The following is a 16,590-nucleotide window of genomic DNA, read 5'->3' as shown; positions in this document are numbered from 1 at the left end:
AGCAAAACCAAATGTACAAACAAAACCAAAACCACTCAAAAACTAGCAAAATAAGCAGTGGCTGCTTATTCTTCAGAAGAACACAATGGATTCTTTTATGGGATCTTATAGGCAGTATTATCCATGTATCCAAAGAAAATAGTAACTGATCAAGTACACTTTTCCATTAGGAGGCACGCTACCATGATCATCTGGATTGCCTTAATTTGCTGTTCACTAACCAATAGGACAAAGGTAGATGAATTGTGCAGCTGCTGTAAGAGAACAATTGATATGCTCGTGTGTAAGGGTTATTGCTACCATGTTTTATAAAGATTGTCAACTTTTAAAAAGTGTGTACCTGAAGTTTCCTAACTGCTTCATTGTAAATGAAGGAATCAGCAATGAAAATAGGTACTTCTCTTTTGTGCTTTTATCAGTGGTCAGCCGCCCTCAGTAAGTTATGAAAAACAAAGAGAATTTGTGAGGAAAATATAATGGCTATTTTAGTACTTATAACAACATAGAAATTAAAGGTGTCAGTGGCCTTGGGTGATTTATTAGCTGGAAGAAGATTAATCCTATGTTTACCGTTAAGAAGAAAAAGTGGAATGGAAGACTGCACACTATAGGCCAATTATCTTTATCTCTGTCCCTGGAAAGGTCATGGGCAAGACTTCTTGGAACCCATTTCCAAACATATAAAGGACAGAAAGTTAATTAGGGGAATTTAACAATTATGAGCTCCTCAGCTGCTCCTCATTGGACTTACTGTCTAGACCCTTTTTCCAACTTCTTTGGATAGGCTCCAGCACTTCACTGTCTGTCTTTTTTATCATCAGAGGCCTAAAACTGAACACAGAATTTAAGGTGCAACCTCAACAGAGGCAATGGCCCCTTCCCCAGTCCTGCTGTCCATGCTGCTTGTGATACAAGTCAGGATGCAATTGGCCTTCTGGGTCACCTGGGCACACTGCTGGCTCGTGTTCAGCTGGCCATCAACCAGCACCCCCAGGTCCTTTTTCTCCAGGCAATTGGTTCCCATAACAACTGCAGTTCAACAACTATTTAAGACTAAGGCAAAGAAGGCATCAAGTACCTCAGCTCTGTGTGCCTCGGTTTCCACTGTTTCCCCCGTCATGTCCAATAACGTATGAAGATTCTCCTCATCCTTCCTTTTGTTGCTAATGTATTTATACAAATATTTTTTTATGCGACTAGGAAGATTAAGTTTTACTTGAGCTTTGGTGCTTCCAATTTTCTACCTGCATAACCTCACAGCATAGAAAATCAGAGAATGGTTTGAGTTGGAAGGGAACACTGAAGATCATTTAGTTCCAACTGCCATGGACAGGGACACTTTTAACTAAACCAGATACACATCCTTGTAAGTTTTCCTGAGTTGCCTGCCCCTACCTCTAAAGGTCACAAAAGGTCACAAACTCTGCTTTTACTTTTCCTGAGTTCCAACCACAGATCTCTCTTGCTCCAATGTGGTCTTCACCTCTGGCACATCTTTCAGCACATGCACATATGAGACAGTTTATCAATTTAATTAAGATTTTAAATAAAAAAGGAAAGTTTGCATTTCTTCAAAAAAAGTGAAAACAATATTTGTTCCAAATATTGGCATTCATAGAATTTCTTCCACTGTATGATTTTCCCAACTATCTAATTTCTCTTTTGTCATTCAACTATATTGTACCAGAAAAATTCTCAACAGTGGCTAATGTACCACATCTGGTAGCCTTCCCATTGAAAAGAATTTCAGCAAACAAGCCTCTAAATTGCTGAAATTACTCACCAGTAAGCTATAAATTTAATTTCTCAATTCAAACTGTTTTTTGTTTGCCAAATGTGGCAAGACTTCGAGTGAAAAACAGATGCTCATTTTTTCCCCAGTGCCTGTAACCTCTCCAGACAATGTATTACAATGATACAACTAAGGCATTATAGGTTTATAGCAAGGTTTATAGCATACTGCTTTTTTAAAAGTTTACCATTCTAAGCTAACTTTACTGCTTGCATTGCCAATGTAGTGCCTAGAGTGCCATCTTAATTTCTTAATCTAGCTAGCTACAGATATATGAAACTGTTGAGAGATTTACAAAACATAATGCAGAATAAATGTTTTTACCAGCATGCAAGTAAGAGTGGGATGGAAAATTGGCTTGCACCTTACAATTGCACCTTTAACCTTTTCTGAATCTTGGATCAAATGTCACAAAATAGATGGAAGAAATAAAAATAGGAGACAACTGTTTGCTGGTGAAGAAAATAATCAAACACAGCCAAAGAATTGCTGATGACTGCAGTCTCTTCACTCTTTTTTGGGTCTCTGTATATGTTATTTTTTTTAGTTTTTATTACCCTTTCCAAATCAGTGCAATATTTAGAATAAAAAAAAAATATTTTCATTCCAACAGACCACTGGCAGTAAAGAACTATGTTTTATGCTCCTTACTTTCATAGCTTTGCTATGAAATGGGTCCTCTACATTTACTTGGAAAACAAAGATGGCTGAGTCTGTTTCTTGAAGTCTTTCTGTTCTCTTTATTTATTATTTGAGAGAAAACAGCAATTAAATTTCTTACTGTAAGGCCATCACAAGATTGTTGATGAGAAAACGAGAGAAGTAATAGGAATACTTAGTAGGAACCACAGTACCTAGTATCTGAAGAACATATTCTGCAATGCTCACAGAGAAGAAGTCAGAGCACCTGCAGTCATGCAGTAAACTGTTTCAGGGACACCTATCCAGAATGACTTATACTCACCTTAGATAAACTGAGTTCTGGAAGAAATCAAAGCAAGGAGAAATATAGAGCAATATTTACAACCTACATAACACTATTAGAGGTGAACAGATGAACAATTTTTATTGGTAGACTTGTGAGGGAAATCTTAGAAATGTTTTGAAATTTAGTAGAGACAGAAATGTTCATATTTAATGCAAAAATGTTTTAAAATAACCTTTGTGAAGGATCTCGAACTTATGCTTCAGGGAAATCACTGCCTCCAACCAGTTAAAGTGAGACCTATTTGTGGTAGTAGATGAAGAGTTGGGGAGAAAAGTACTTTTCTACTGAATTACTTAGGCATTCCTCTGAAATCAGTACAAGATCAGATGGAGAACAAAATGAGGCTGAGGTCTGACACTAAATGGAAGTTCCTATGTTCCATTTTCTCTTCCCTAATTCTCTAACACAGTAATGAGTACAGAGAACTATGTTTCAATATTAAACAAAAAGTATTGAAAATTTTATCAACAATGAAAATAAACTATTACTTCAATTCTCAAACCCTGAGGAAGGTTATTTTACAAAAGTTATTAATCTTGTTTCTAGCATTAGTGCTTCCTAAGTTATGGTTACTTCAGCATGAAGTAATTCAGGTGTACAGGGAGAAAAAAAAAATCTGTAGCTGGTACTACCTATTACTGTGTAATACATTATTTTCTGAAGAGAAATTATTATTCCCCTGGGTTGAGCTCACAGGAAAAGCACCTAATTCACCAGTGCAGATGAATAGAAACAGAGTGAACACTGATTTTTAGCTGTGTCCTACAGAAATGAAATTGAGATTTTTCAGTGTGAAATCTTCAGGAAGTAGCAAAGCATTTCAGGTAGATCCATAAAAAGAAAGAATATGTAATTCCAGTTACATTAGTATACACAGTTTATGACACTTAAGAGAAATTCTAATAGAATTACATTGTGTATCGAATTCAGGCATAGAATACAATGCCTTATGTATATATATGTATGTAAATTTCAGTAAATATAAACAGTATTTGCAATTACTAAAGCCTTTTATGGTAAAAAGCATACTTCCAGTATTGCTACTCAGTTAGATGCACTTATTTATATTTATTCACAAATATAGAGTAAAATTCTAAGGTAGTAACCACAAATATTCATGCATACTGGCATATACATGTGCTTGTAAAAATTTGTATGGCTCCCCTGGAGACAAATTCTGAAATTTCCAGTTTGAATTATGAACTTGGATGGAAAAAGCATTTTTATTATTATTATGGGCTTTAAAATGACCAATTTACCTTGATAATAACCTCTTTTTTTCTTTTATTTTTCCCTTGTCTATGCCTTTGCCCATCTCTTAAAAGCATCAGTCTATACATCTGAAAGACAATGGGAGCTTGCTCTTTAAGGGAAAAAAATTAAAATATGCTCTAAATTTTTTCAAACTTACTTCATTTTCTCACCTTTTTAAATGCAGGCTACAGTAAAACTAAATAGGCATAAACTACCCTGCAACTTTTTCAATGAATGCACTTTAAAAAGCAAAATCAAAATCAATCTTCAATCCATCAAATAAAATCTGCAGAAATTCTGTTGTTTTAAGCAATGACCTGAAATAGACAGGCTTTAAAATTTTTTGTGCTACCAAGGTCAATGGACAAGTGTAGAAGAAGCCTTTTTTATACAGACTAGTTGAAATGGTAATACTTCTATCTTGGTAAAATAAGGAGTAACATTTTTCATTGTTTTCTATATTTCTTGTAACAATTTTTGTTGTAAAAAGTGAGCATATCTATCTAATTATTAAAAAATACCCTCAAGGATTCTACAGTAAACTGTTGTCTTGTAGTCTGAGTTAGCAGACCTCATTTAAAGCACAGTCTTTTTTTTTTTTTTTTCAAATTGAGGGCTGTCACTCAAGATACAATTTACTCAAGGTAGTAAATTTCTTATGTTTCCAAAATGCCAGTGGGTTTGAACTCTGCAAAACAGTAAATAAGGGATTTTAAGCAATAACATATTAAACATTGTAAACTGTCACATTATATGACTTGTTAATATAATGTAACCACTTATTTTTAAGTGATGTAAATTCTGATAGGTTTGTTGCTGCTTTTGTAAACAGTCACCATAAAATGCTCAGTCAGTTAATTCTTAGCAGTATATTTGTATTTTTTATACATGTGCTTAGAATATACATTTTAGAAAGAAAAAAAAGAATGCCACAAATATCACAAAGTTTTTCAGATTAACAGCAAAAATATCAATAGTGACATGTCTTTGAACCACTTGTGTAACATGCTTTAGTCTTTCACATGGCATGCTGAATTAATAAGCATCATAATATATTGTAAAGCACTGTGAAATTTTAAATCTTTTTCTAGGTCTTGGATTTTACTTAGGCATTCATGTTTTGGGTAAATTTGAATTAAATATTCTCTCTGTATAACTAGAAAACAATGAAATGTTCTGTAACAGGTACATTCCCACCTGCTCACATAATGAGGATGTGAATGTGATTCCTACTAGCTATTTTTATTTGGCTTCCATATCATAAAATCACAAAACAACTTAGCTATAAAAACAAAGCCAAAACGCCAAACCAATACATACATAGGGTAGAGGCATCCTGTGTCTTTTAAGGCAATGAATTTTTAAAGGATTTGCTTAAAAAATAGAACATAACAATTGGCAATAACTATTCAGATGTAAGATTTAAAATGTTTTTTCTGGGACTGGACAGATGGGTGATTTGTATTAGATTTGTGTTTTGCTTTTGGGTGTGTTCTTATTCCTACTAGATTTTAGTGCCTCATTTCCAGACTCTGCTGTCTGCATTTTTGTAGACAATGCTAATTCTCTAGCAGATTGCATTTTACTGTTGAATTTTAGAGCAGTAAAACTATAAGGAGAGTGGATAATTTTAACTAGATTAGTTGCTGCCATTGTAAATATCACTGGTAAAAGTTGAAAAAAGATAGAGAATGCATTTATTAAAATAAATAAATACATATAGTCATGTTTGGCATATGTGTCTTAATGCCTTGCCGTTCTTCATGTTCCACTCTTACAACTTCTAGTAATTTTCAATTTTCTATATTTCCCTTTCCTTATTTAATTAGCTAAATATCACAGTGGGTATTTAAAATTGTTCTATATGTTTGAATATTAAAACATATATTCAACTTGAGTGACGGAATGAAAATATTCATCTACCTTTGCCCAGAAGCTCTAGGAGACAGGTATTCCATCAGGTATATTGTACACATTAAACACCTTCCAATACCTATTTGTTAGGTTTACATGCTTATTCCAAATCCTGTGATCTTGACCTTCTGGTTAACTTGCTAATACAGGCACAACCCCTCTAGAATAGACCTGTTGCCTTCTTAGATTCCTTTACCCTTCCTGAAACATCATACAAAAAGAGCAACATATAAATTCAATATTCTTCTCAAAGATATTTCTAAAGAAATTAAAAAAATAATTCACGTAGAGAACTACTTTCTTTTTTAATTACATGTTAACCTTCTTTAGATTACAGTTCTGTTTACGGTTCAAAGTGTAGGAGCATGTTAATAGTTATTAAATGCAGTTTATTAAAGTAATTTTTTATATTAGCAGCTATCAAATAAAGACTATGATGGATTTGTTCTTTTTTCCCTTATATTCTTGTCATGTAAGTAAGAAAAATACAGGACACAATGTGTGTTTTTATTATACCATTTCATTTGATAGTGTTAGGGCTAGTATTTTTCACATGAAGACACCAGCCTTTGTCATTATAAAATGGATAAATAACTATTAATTATGATTAAAATAATTTCCTATCCTCATTTGTCTGATGGTAAGAATGAGATTTTGATTAAATAAAAGTGTGATATAATGAAAACTAATGTATACACATATTTATATGCATTTTGTATATATATATCTACACATACACATATGTAAAATAATGATACATACAGTAGTATGGACATGCATAGCATGCTAAATTTGCCTAACTATTCTCTATGAAAACTACATTTTAGTGATCAGCCAGCTAATAATACTGAAACACCTATATTCCCTATCCTCACAGCACCAGTGAAAAGTTAGTTGCAGTTGTTATGGGAGGAATAGAGAAGGAGAAAAAACCATGCCATTGTATAAATCACAGGTGGCCCTCAGCCTGGATAATGTGTGTACTTCTTGTCCTGTTATGTTAGTAAAGGAAAAATAGTAATTAAAGAGCCTTGGAAAAGGGCAACAAGGATGACTAAAAGTTTGTGATGGCTTCTGAAGGAGGAAGGACTGAGAACACAAGAAACCTTCACCCTATAAAGGAAGAAGCATAGAGCAATGTGTCAGTGGTCCAAAAAAACAAGGAAAGCTTGTCTTGGAATCTGCTTTTCATTCCCCTTTTCCACACTAGATATGGGATAAAGCTGGCAGAAGCAGTGGTTATCATTTTAAAAAAGGGAGATATTTTTCCATGCAACAGATGAGACCTGTGGGTCTGTTTGCTTTACCATATTGGCACAGAAGAGCTGATATGGGCAGAGATTTGTGGAGATTGCCTAGTCAAAGCCCCCTGCTCAGAGGAAACGTTTATATATGTTCAAGGGAAAATGGTGCAAGTAGACACTGACTTTTACTGAACAAATCAAAACAGGCTCAGGAAAACACCCATTTGAAAGAACATAAGAAAGTACTGGAGGACAAATAACATGTGCACATTTCACTTTTTTCCTGGCGATCCCCTTATGGACACTGCTGGAAATAGCATATAGGGCTGTATGGCTCTTCGATTGAATCCATACACACTTTATTTTATTTTCATGTAACCTAATACATACACACAATGCAAAAACTAAAATATTCATGCTTCACTAAGTGTAAAGAACGAGGCAGTCAATTATGAAATCAGCTAAATCCATCTTGTTATCTACATATAAATGGAGAGGCATCTGTTCTCATAGATGAAACAGAGTGTACTGCATATATATTCATAGCTCATACAAATGTGAGAACCTATTGTTTTATGACTTGCCAATTTAAGAGATTCTAATGGTCCAGTGAAGTTGCTTCTTCCATATTAAAAAATATTTTGCTTCTTACATTTATTTCAGCATGCTGAGGAACTTAGAGGCACAGTGTGGGAGGATGGATTGCAGGAGAATCGAGATAGTGCTGAAAGCAATCTTACCCCTGGAGAGTTGCAACTGTACTAATTACCAAAGAGTAGGAACAGGCCTACCCTTAATAGGTCACAGCTATGTCCATTAAGGATGGGTGTTATAAAAGAGCAGGCTAGCTGATCAAGAGCTGGAGATTTTTGGCTGGGCTGTGAGGAGTAAGGGTTAGGTGGTTGTGCAAAGGACAGGAAGGAGTCAGCTGGCTGTGCAGAAGGAAGAGAAAAGGAGTCAGTGTTGTAAGATGGTAAACTGATGGTGACAAGCAGATTGGTGCCAAGCACCAACACCAACAATTGGTAGCCTGTACGGGGGATGAGTCCCAACAGCATAGTGCTGTGTCATATGTATTCTGCCACTTTGGTCAGACCTTGCAAGCTGTCTTCCACCATCTAAATGAAATGAAGCTTTTTAATTAGCGATCTTCCATCAGAAGCATGTTTTTTCTCTTACCCAGCATACAAGACCTGAGTAAGGTGTACAAAACAAATACTTTACTATTAAGTCACTTTTTTGAGTTGTTAGGGGCACACAGCTGTGTAAATGTTCCCCATGTTAAGCCTTTTGAAATACAGGAGAACTTTTGTTCACTGCCTGGAGGTACAATTGACATAAACAACTCCAAGAATAGCTCTATTTCCTTTGAGGTAAAAGACTAAATGTACAGTACTGATAAATCACATTTCTGCTTAAAAATTAACAAAATCCTACTTAACAAATCCTTAACAAGTTTGATTCTGAAAAAAAATTTTTTGATACAGTTGCCTAGGTTGCCCTACAAGACTGCACTTCTAGGGTTGCCCCACAATTGTTTGCTTCATACTAGTAGTATATTGTATATCTTCTACAAGCTCTAAGACAAACTGTTCTACATTACCGTTTCTTATCTTCTATGCTGTCTGCATACCACAGCCACAGAATAATATGTCTTCCAGACTCCAGTTTTTTGCTCATACAGCCTCTCCATGCTTGAATTGTTTTAATCGCTTTCCTAGATCCCTGTAGAGGTCCTAGCTAATTATGAGGACTGCTGCTCCTTGCTCAAACAGATCAAGAAAATTAGAACACATAGGTACTTGAAATAAGATGCTCTAAAATCTAAACTCTGCTTCCTTATCAGTAGAATAAAAGAATAGAGAGGTGGATATCTTAATGAACGTTTAAAAATAATTGCTCTTTATTTGGAAGAAATGTAGAATAACATTCCTATTTTAGACTCTTTTCTAAGATCTCATGAACTGAAGGAAGAAAAATCTTGGCATTTTTTTGATCATTAGTTCTGTTGATCAAATATTCACGCTAACCTGTCTTGAGTATAAAATAATCTTGTAAAGATGCTGCCAAAAAAGCTTCAGTTCTGAAAAAAATTGTTGTCAAATATAATAAAAAAATGGATTTAAAAAGCACCAGTCCTCCTTTGTGAATCAAAAGATAGGGTCAAACTTACTTGTGGTGCTACACATCTCTCAGACCCACAAACAATAAATACATTAAATTATAACAATCATAATTAATTATGAAAAAAAGATTGAAAAAGAAAGAATGACATCAAAAGTTACTCATTTTCCCTTAAAAAACCCACATTTAAAAACCACATGTGTTCTATAAAATGCTGGAAAAGTACAATGAAGCTATAATATTCAAGAACATAACCTAGGGCAAGACCTGTCATAGGACTGTTGACATTATTTTCACCTGATCAGGCTGAAAGCACTACACACATAATCCTTCCAAGACAATTTGACTTCTGAACCTAATCAGCAGGAAGTACTTGAAATGAACATTTGAAAAAGGCCAATGCAAGAATTAGAGGGGAAGGAAGAATATATTTTCTCATTATTATGCTTACATTTTGAAATCCCAAGTTAAACAAACTGAATGGTCTGGGACCAAAAGATGCAAAAGTGGAGATGAGCCACCTGTGGATTAAATACAATGAGAAATTTCAGAGTATTTTATGTAAACAATTTCTCTTTCCCAGAATACTTGGAACATTCCATGAAAAGGCTTTGGAATCCCTATTATGTATTCATTATATCAATCATATGAATATTGGATTGAATTGTCTTCTGAAAGGCCCCCTGAGCCCAATGTTATCTTTATTATTAATTTGCTGATTCATATAGTGTTTATTGTTGTGGCAGCCAGCACTTCTAATTGAGAAGACTAAAATACAAAGGAAGGTAGGTGGGCATCCTTTCAGATGGTAATCTGTTTCCTGAAGCACTGATTCAGTGGCAATCTGCCCAGGATAGAACTGAATTACAACTCCCAGCATCCCTCTCATTTCCAATGAGTTGTTTTATGTTTATACCACGGGTTTGAGGACAGAAAGATATTTCAGATAACACACAACTCAAGAACTATCTCAAAGGGTACTTTTCATATTAATTTCATAAGAAGCCTGTAGGGTTGCTCATGTAATTGATTCACGCATAATTCAAGGAAAGTTGAAGTGTTCATGGCACTACTGAGTAAAATATCACATACATCCTAGATGAAGCTGGCAGTGGTGCTTACAGTTAAGGCAGCCTGACACTTGCCCATTACTGGACCATTTTCTCTACCTCCTGTTTTTTGATCTACTAGCTACAAAATTGAAACATCCCAAGACATATCCCCAAAACAAGAAGACTAAGCAATACTGGATTAAAGTCCTTTTGCTACCCATTCCACAGTGTGTAACAGGCATTAAGACTCATTATTTATTTGAATTTTTGTGTTGTTTTGCTAAAGTAGGAGATATTTCTCCCATCCTTTTTTCCCCCCCTCAATTCCATTTTTCTATCCTCCATATTACTCCTATCCTCCAGTTTGTTCATGAGCATTGTTCAGACTGCTTAGAACATGTGAATGGAAGGGTACAAAAGGAGTAGGGTTCAAACTGTAACATTAACAGCACAGTAGCAAACCTGGCTTTATGATCTTTTTATGTTTCTTACTTCTATTTGTAGACAGTACTTGGAATTGTAGCACCTAATGAAGAAAGGGAATTATGTCTCTTATGTCTGTTTTCTAAAGCATATCAATGTAGGAAAGGAAATCAGCTGAAAAAAGTCCTTTCCCTGGACCCCCTCAGAGGAGACTTATATCAAATATGTTGCTTCTTTTTGTGGGATCACAACCATATCTTACATCAACCTACCTTACTCTACTATTATAACACTCATGAAACTTTTGTAATCTTGGCATCACTAAAAATTATGATTATAATTCCTTTCAAGTTCCCTGAATCTGGTTCCATGAAGTCCTCCCAATGGTTAATGCTGGGCTCAGAAGCAAGTACAAGGTAAATATTCTTACAATGTTTGGTGTAAAATCTCATGCAGAAGAGGAAAGAAATATAGGCAATTTAATTCAGAGGATTCGTCTGTGAAAGATGAAAGTGTGCTGCAGTACATAAGCTTGAAAAAAGGAGCCTAGAGTGAAAATGAGCTAGAAAAGAAGAAACAAGAGAATGCACAGGATTTAATTTTCAAAATGGCCATCAAACAATAATAAGCAAAACAGGTTATGAGGCATCAGAGTCCCAACAGAAGTCTTTGTGCAGGTAGCAGCCCATTGCAGAATCAAGAGAGTGTGAATTACTTTAGCACGTATTGAAAGGTCTAAGCTAAGTAAAATGTTTTTTGAGTTGACAGGATATAAACACTATTTAATATCTTCATCAATGACATAGATTGGGGGATTAAGGGCACGGTCAGCCAGTTTGCCTATGAAACCAAGCTGAGTGCTGCAGTTGATTCACTGGAGTAAGGTACTCAGAGGGATCTAGAATATTTAAATTTACAGGAGTAGATATCTAGTTTCTCTCTTAAGAATGTTTATAAAATAAGGTCTTAGTATTTAATATTTCTACAAATGTAGCCATTGAAAAGGGACTTAGATATAAAGATTTGACATAATAATATAAACAGTCTACAAAGTAGCCTAATTTTAAAACTATATTACAAGTATATAAGGTATAAAACTACATGCGTTTAGGCAGAAGTTTAACAACTGGAGAATAATGATGATGGATCTTAGGACGTTGTTTTGGATATGTGTCTGTGCACACATAGCATGTAAATTATCTTTCATTTAAATTTGACTCCAAGTTCATTTTCCCTTTGAGTTTGAAACATATGAGTGTCGCAGACATCTTTTCATTAAAATCCTTTCTTAGGATTTTTTCCTGCTGAAGCTGAGAAGTTTCAGCAACAAATGTAAACAACGGTTATCTGCTGCTGTGGAATGCAACAGGTGGATCTGTGATTGGTCTCAGGTGGATGTTTGGATTTGCTGACCACTCACGGCAGAGCTGCTCTCGCTCTCTGCTGGGACACAGACCTTTGTTATTCATTCTTTTCTATTCTTAGCTTAGCTAGCCTTCTGAGAACTTTCCTTCTATTTCTTTTTAGTATAGTTATAATGTTTTATATATATATCATAAAATAATAAATCAAGCCTTCTGATTATGGAATCAACATTCTCGTCTCTCTTCACCTGAAAACCCTTGTGACCACTGTCACACACGAGTACATACATAACAATAACATAATAATTTTAAATATTTTAGGGTCACTTTATGTTAGACATTTCCACACATGATTCTGAAAAGCACTAAAAGATAACTTTTCAGAAATAAGAGTCTGATGTTAAGCAATGAATAGTTTAAGATAACAATATTTTTGACCACTAGATTGAACACTAAATCCCTTTGAGTTCATATAGAGCCCATGGTATCAGTACTGCCCTGAAATATTAACAAGTCAATGTGTATTAATTTAAGCAATTATATGACAGTATTCATACTAACCTGCAATGAAAGGTTCTTCCAGGTCCATCAACACACACGCCTCCATTGTAACAAAGAACTGAACTCAGTGTGGACTCTCTGCAAACATCAACATCCACTTCACAAAACCTGCCAGTGTAGCCACTTGGGCAAACACAAACAAATGCATTGGTGGCATCTTGACAAGAACCTCCGTTAATGCAGGGAGCAGATTCACATTCCTGAGAAGAGAAATAATAATACAGTGATTACACACCTTTAAAACACATTAGTTACTCATTCAGCTCAACAAGTGCAGGAGACTGAATCTGGAGATTAGAAAAAGTATTGGACTCTTTTATTGTCTGATAAACAGAAGTTTCTAATTTGATACATTTTTTTGCTATATAGAGATCCTTTGATTATAGCTTACACTCACTATACTTGTTGCTACTCATTAATCTTGCAGAGATGCAAATATAGCTTTATATAAGCAGTCTTACAACCAAAAGTATCCAATCCTGACCACAATTAAATTTTTAAAGCATGTTTTTGAGCCACAGTCTTACAATTATTCCTTCCAATTTTTTTGCATAAGGGCCTACTGCTATAAAAAAACACATTAGTAAGGCAATTATGGACAGAGTAAAGAATTACTTATATAAATGAATGCACACAAGCCTTTTATCAGTATTTTCTGATAAATGTTTTCTCATTATCAATTAATGCCAAATATTGCAAATAGAGACATGTTTATGTGTTCACATAATAATTTCCTCTGATAAGGCCAATGCAAAAATCATCAAATTTAAACCACACAAATTAGCAGGAAGTTAATATTTCTCCAGAATTACAGGAGAGTTTAGTTAGTGCAACAGACAGTGCAAGAAATATGTTTGTCCTTGATCACAGAAACCTAGTTTTTACCTATATCCCAAAGGAGTTGTATTTTGCAGCTGCAACCCAAATAGTCTGGCTAAATCCAGTATTTTAAATTTATTTTCACACTCCTGTTACTTTAGAAGGTTTAATTCTTTAAGGATATCCAAGGGCACTCACATTTCCTGCAGGTAATCAGTAGTTTTGACAGAATGTAAATGCAGATGTCCATGGAGAATTGTGAGAAAACAACTTATTTTCCTATAAGCTCTCCAGCTGGGTGTATATAGGATGATTTATTAGTGAGCATTACATAAGCTAATTGAATTATATATCCCACAGGAAGATTGAGATAGCCCTACAGACTGCCAAAATTTGTGTCTAGGTTCTAGAAGTAATCTTTTGCTATATTAATTACTTTTTTTTTTTGGCAGACAGTAGTGTTCTTTTTTGTTTAAAAAAATCTCAATTTTCAGTTCCAACTCTCTGATTTTTTTCTATTCCATTAACTTGTCCAATCTTCTTAATTTGTATTCACTTGTATTCCACACTACAAACCTGAAATTTATTTATTCTCATTAGCAGAATAAATTAAATCTACATTAATTAATGGATCAAATTTTTACTTAATTATGATTCAAAGATTTATTTCCAAAAAATGCTGAAATCATCAAAGTAACTAAGGATAAATTCAAAGCTCAGCCTAAAGTTCACAGCTTTGTTTCATTACCCTATCACAGTTGTACCAATTTTTGAACACAAACCTCCTATTTTCTCCTGTGAAATGTATTGTTCTTTTAGGACTTTACAGTAAGATAAATATCAGAAAGTTTGTAGGAAAGAAATCACACCTATCACTTTCCAGTACATTCTGATGTGCTGCTGTTAAAAGTTTGTCATTAAACTTGCAAAAAACCAGAGTACATTATTACCAGAAACACAATAGTCTGCACTGCTCTTAACTCATGCAAGAAAATTGTGTCAGCATGAAGGCAGAACTATGCTAAAAATGCCACAAAAAACTTTATCCCAAAGTTGATGAGCTACCATACTACCACCAAATGCTGTAGATTTTAGTCTAAAGAACAAGAACATGAGATGACAAACTGAAGTTGCAAGACAACTGTTACCAAGTTTTGCCTATCTTAGATCCCACCAGAGACTGATTTTATAGCATGACATCATAATAGCTGGCTCTGCAGAACATTCCCAGCTACCCTGATTATCTGAAGACAACTTCATTGAAACACCAATGCTATTTTCATTTTGTCTTCCTTTACATAATAGGAGATTGAATCTTAACTATGACCCTTAACCAGACAGCTGCCAGATTGGAGCAACAATAGGGACTCACAGTCCTAGAAACATTGCCTCTCTTCTTCAGTACAGTAGGAGAAATATACTTTCTTGGTCACCTCAGCTGCCCAGTTCCCAATCTAATTATATATAATTTTAATCTTTCCTTGCTTAGAAGTGATCAGATAAGGAAAATTGCCTCTGAATAACTAAGAAAAATGAAAATTACAAAAATAACATTCACAAAGATGGGTCATTTTAGCTTTTCCAAAACACAAATTTGTTGATATAAAGGAGTGTCACAATTACCAACTTATTTCTATTTAATTTGTAACTTCTTATTTTCATGAGGTCTTTTCAATCTTTACTAAATTTGGAACTTTAATTTGAATGGGAATTTAAAAATGCATAATTTTTAAGCTTCAAAGACACAATCTTGATCTGACAGTAAACCTCTTAAGAATTTGTGTAACTTTTACCAACAATTTGGTAGCAATAAATGTTTAAATAAAAAAAAAAGAACCAAAGCCACACACACACAAAAGCACAAAAAAACCAAAAAATGAACCAACCAAAAATAAGCCACCACAAAGAAAATAATACCAAAATGAAACTCCTCCCAGAAGGCACAAAATTACTTTCAGCTCTGAGTTGGATTTCTCAGCAGAATTATTCCATTTAAAAAGGAGAGAACATGCTGCGACTTCCAGAGCCCACTGAGCAGTCATAACACTGAGAGGTCATGGGGCAATTACAGCAACAGCTTTGGCCCCCAACTTGTTTCCTTCCTCAGGACTTTCTACAAATGCCCAGTACTCCTTTTAATGACTATTCTCTCAGATTTCTTCATTTTTTTCAAGGCCTACTTTCATTTTTCATTTCCTCTGAGAACACTGAAAGTCTCATGTATGTGACTGGCCTCACCGCCCCACTGTGCTCCGGCCCAGGCAGAACACCCTGCTGCAGGCCTGGCACAGGGCTTTGTTTGACACAAGAAACTGAGATAACTCAGGTTAAAAGAGCTGTTAAAATAGATTCATTTGGCAAGGTTTTGCTTGCAGTGGGTGGGGAGCTGCAGGGTGGCGGGGGGCGCTCTGTGAGAGGAGGCCGGGGCTGACACAGCCAGTTCCAGCCAGTTCCAGCCGGATCCAACCGCCCACCACGTGTGGGGTGTGGCTGAGCCCAAGGCCAGGGAAGCTGCAATGTGATTACAAAGTGTATAAAAATGTGCAGAAAAGCATCAAAGACAGGAGAGAGGAAAAAGTGTGAAAAAAACTCTTGCAGGCTAAAAGGTCAGAGAAGGAGGACAGGGAGGCAGTGTCCACCAGCGATCCCTGGGAAGCTCCTCAGGAAGACCATTGGGAAACAGTTTGGCCTCTTTTAGCCCACCAAGGACCACATAGGAGCAGGTATCCACACTGCCGCATGTGTGACCATCACACCACAGCAGGTAGACGTGCCCTGAAGGAGATAGCAGCCTGTGGGAGAGCCCATGCTTGACCATGCTCCTGGCAGGAGCTGTAGCCCCTTAACAGGAGACTCTGCAGAAACATGTTTTCTGGCAGGTTGGAAAGAAAGTCTTTTAGTTTTTCATTAGCAGTAATTTAAGTTATTCCTTCCTGGGCTGAGTGACAATAATTGGTGACCATGACTGATCTCCCAGTCCTAATCTTGACCTGCAAGCTTCTCTTCTTCTTTCCCCTCTCTCTCTCAATTAGGTGGATGTGTGCAGGAGTGGCTG

The 16,590-nt window shown here is 35.5% G+C and overlaps 1 protein-coding gene across 1 annotated transcript in view; it reads right to left on the bottom strand.

Moving 5' to 3' along the window:
* EYS (eyes shut homolog) overlaps window positions 1-16,590 on the bottom strand; it is a 704,955-nt gene that overhangs the window by 383,519 nt on the left and 304,846 nt on the right. The window contains exon 29 of the mRNA XM_054280634.1: window positions 12,717-12,916. Coding sequence (XP_054136609.1) covers window positions 12,717-12,916 — 200 coding nt within the window. The remainder of the gene's footprint in view (window positions 1-12,716; window positions 12,917-16,590) is intronic.

The sequence above is a fragment of the Melozone crissalis genome, unplaced genomic scaffold, assembly GCF_028551555.1.
Source record: "Melozone crissalis strain CALT ecotype California unplaced genomic scaffold, PUWL_Pcris_2 ptg000027l_1, whole genome shotgun sequence".
NCBI classification, from domain to species: domain Eukaryota; kingdom Metazoa; phylum Chordata; class Aves; order Passeriformes; family Passerellidae; genus Melozone; species Melozone crissalis.
This window is presented reverse-complemented; position numbering and strand designations above follow the sequence as displayed.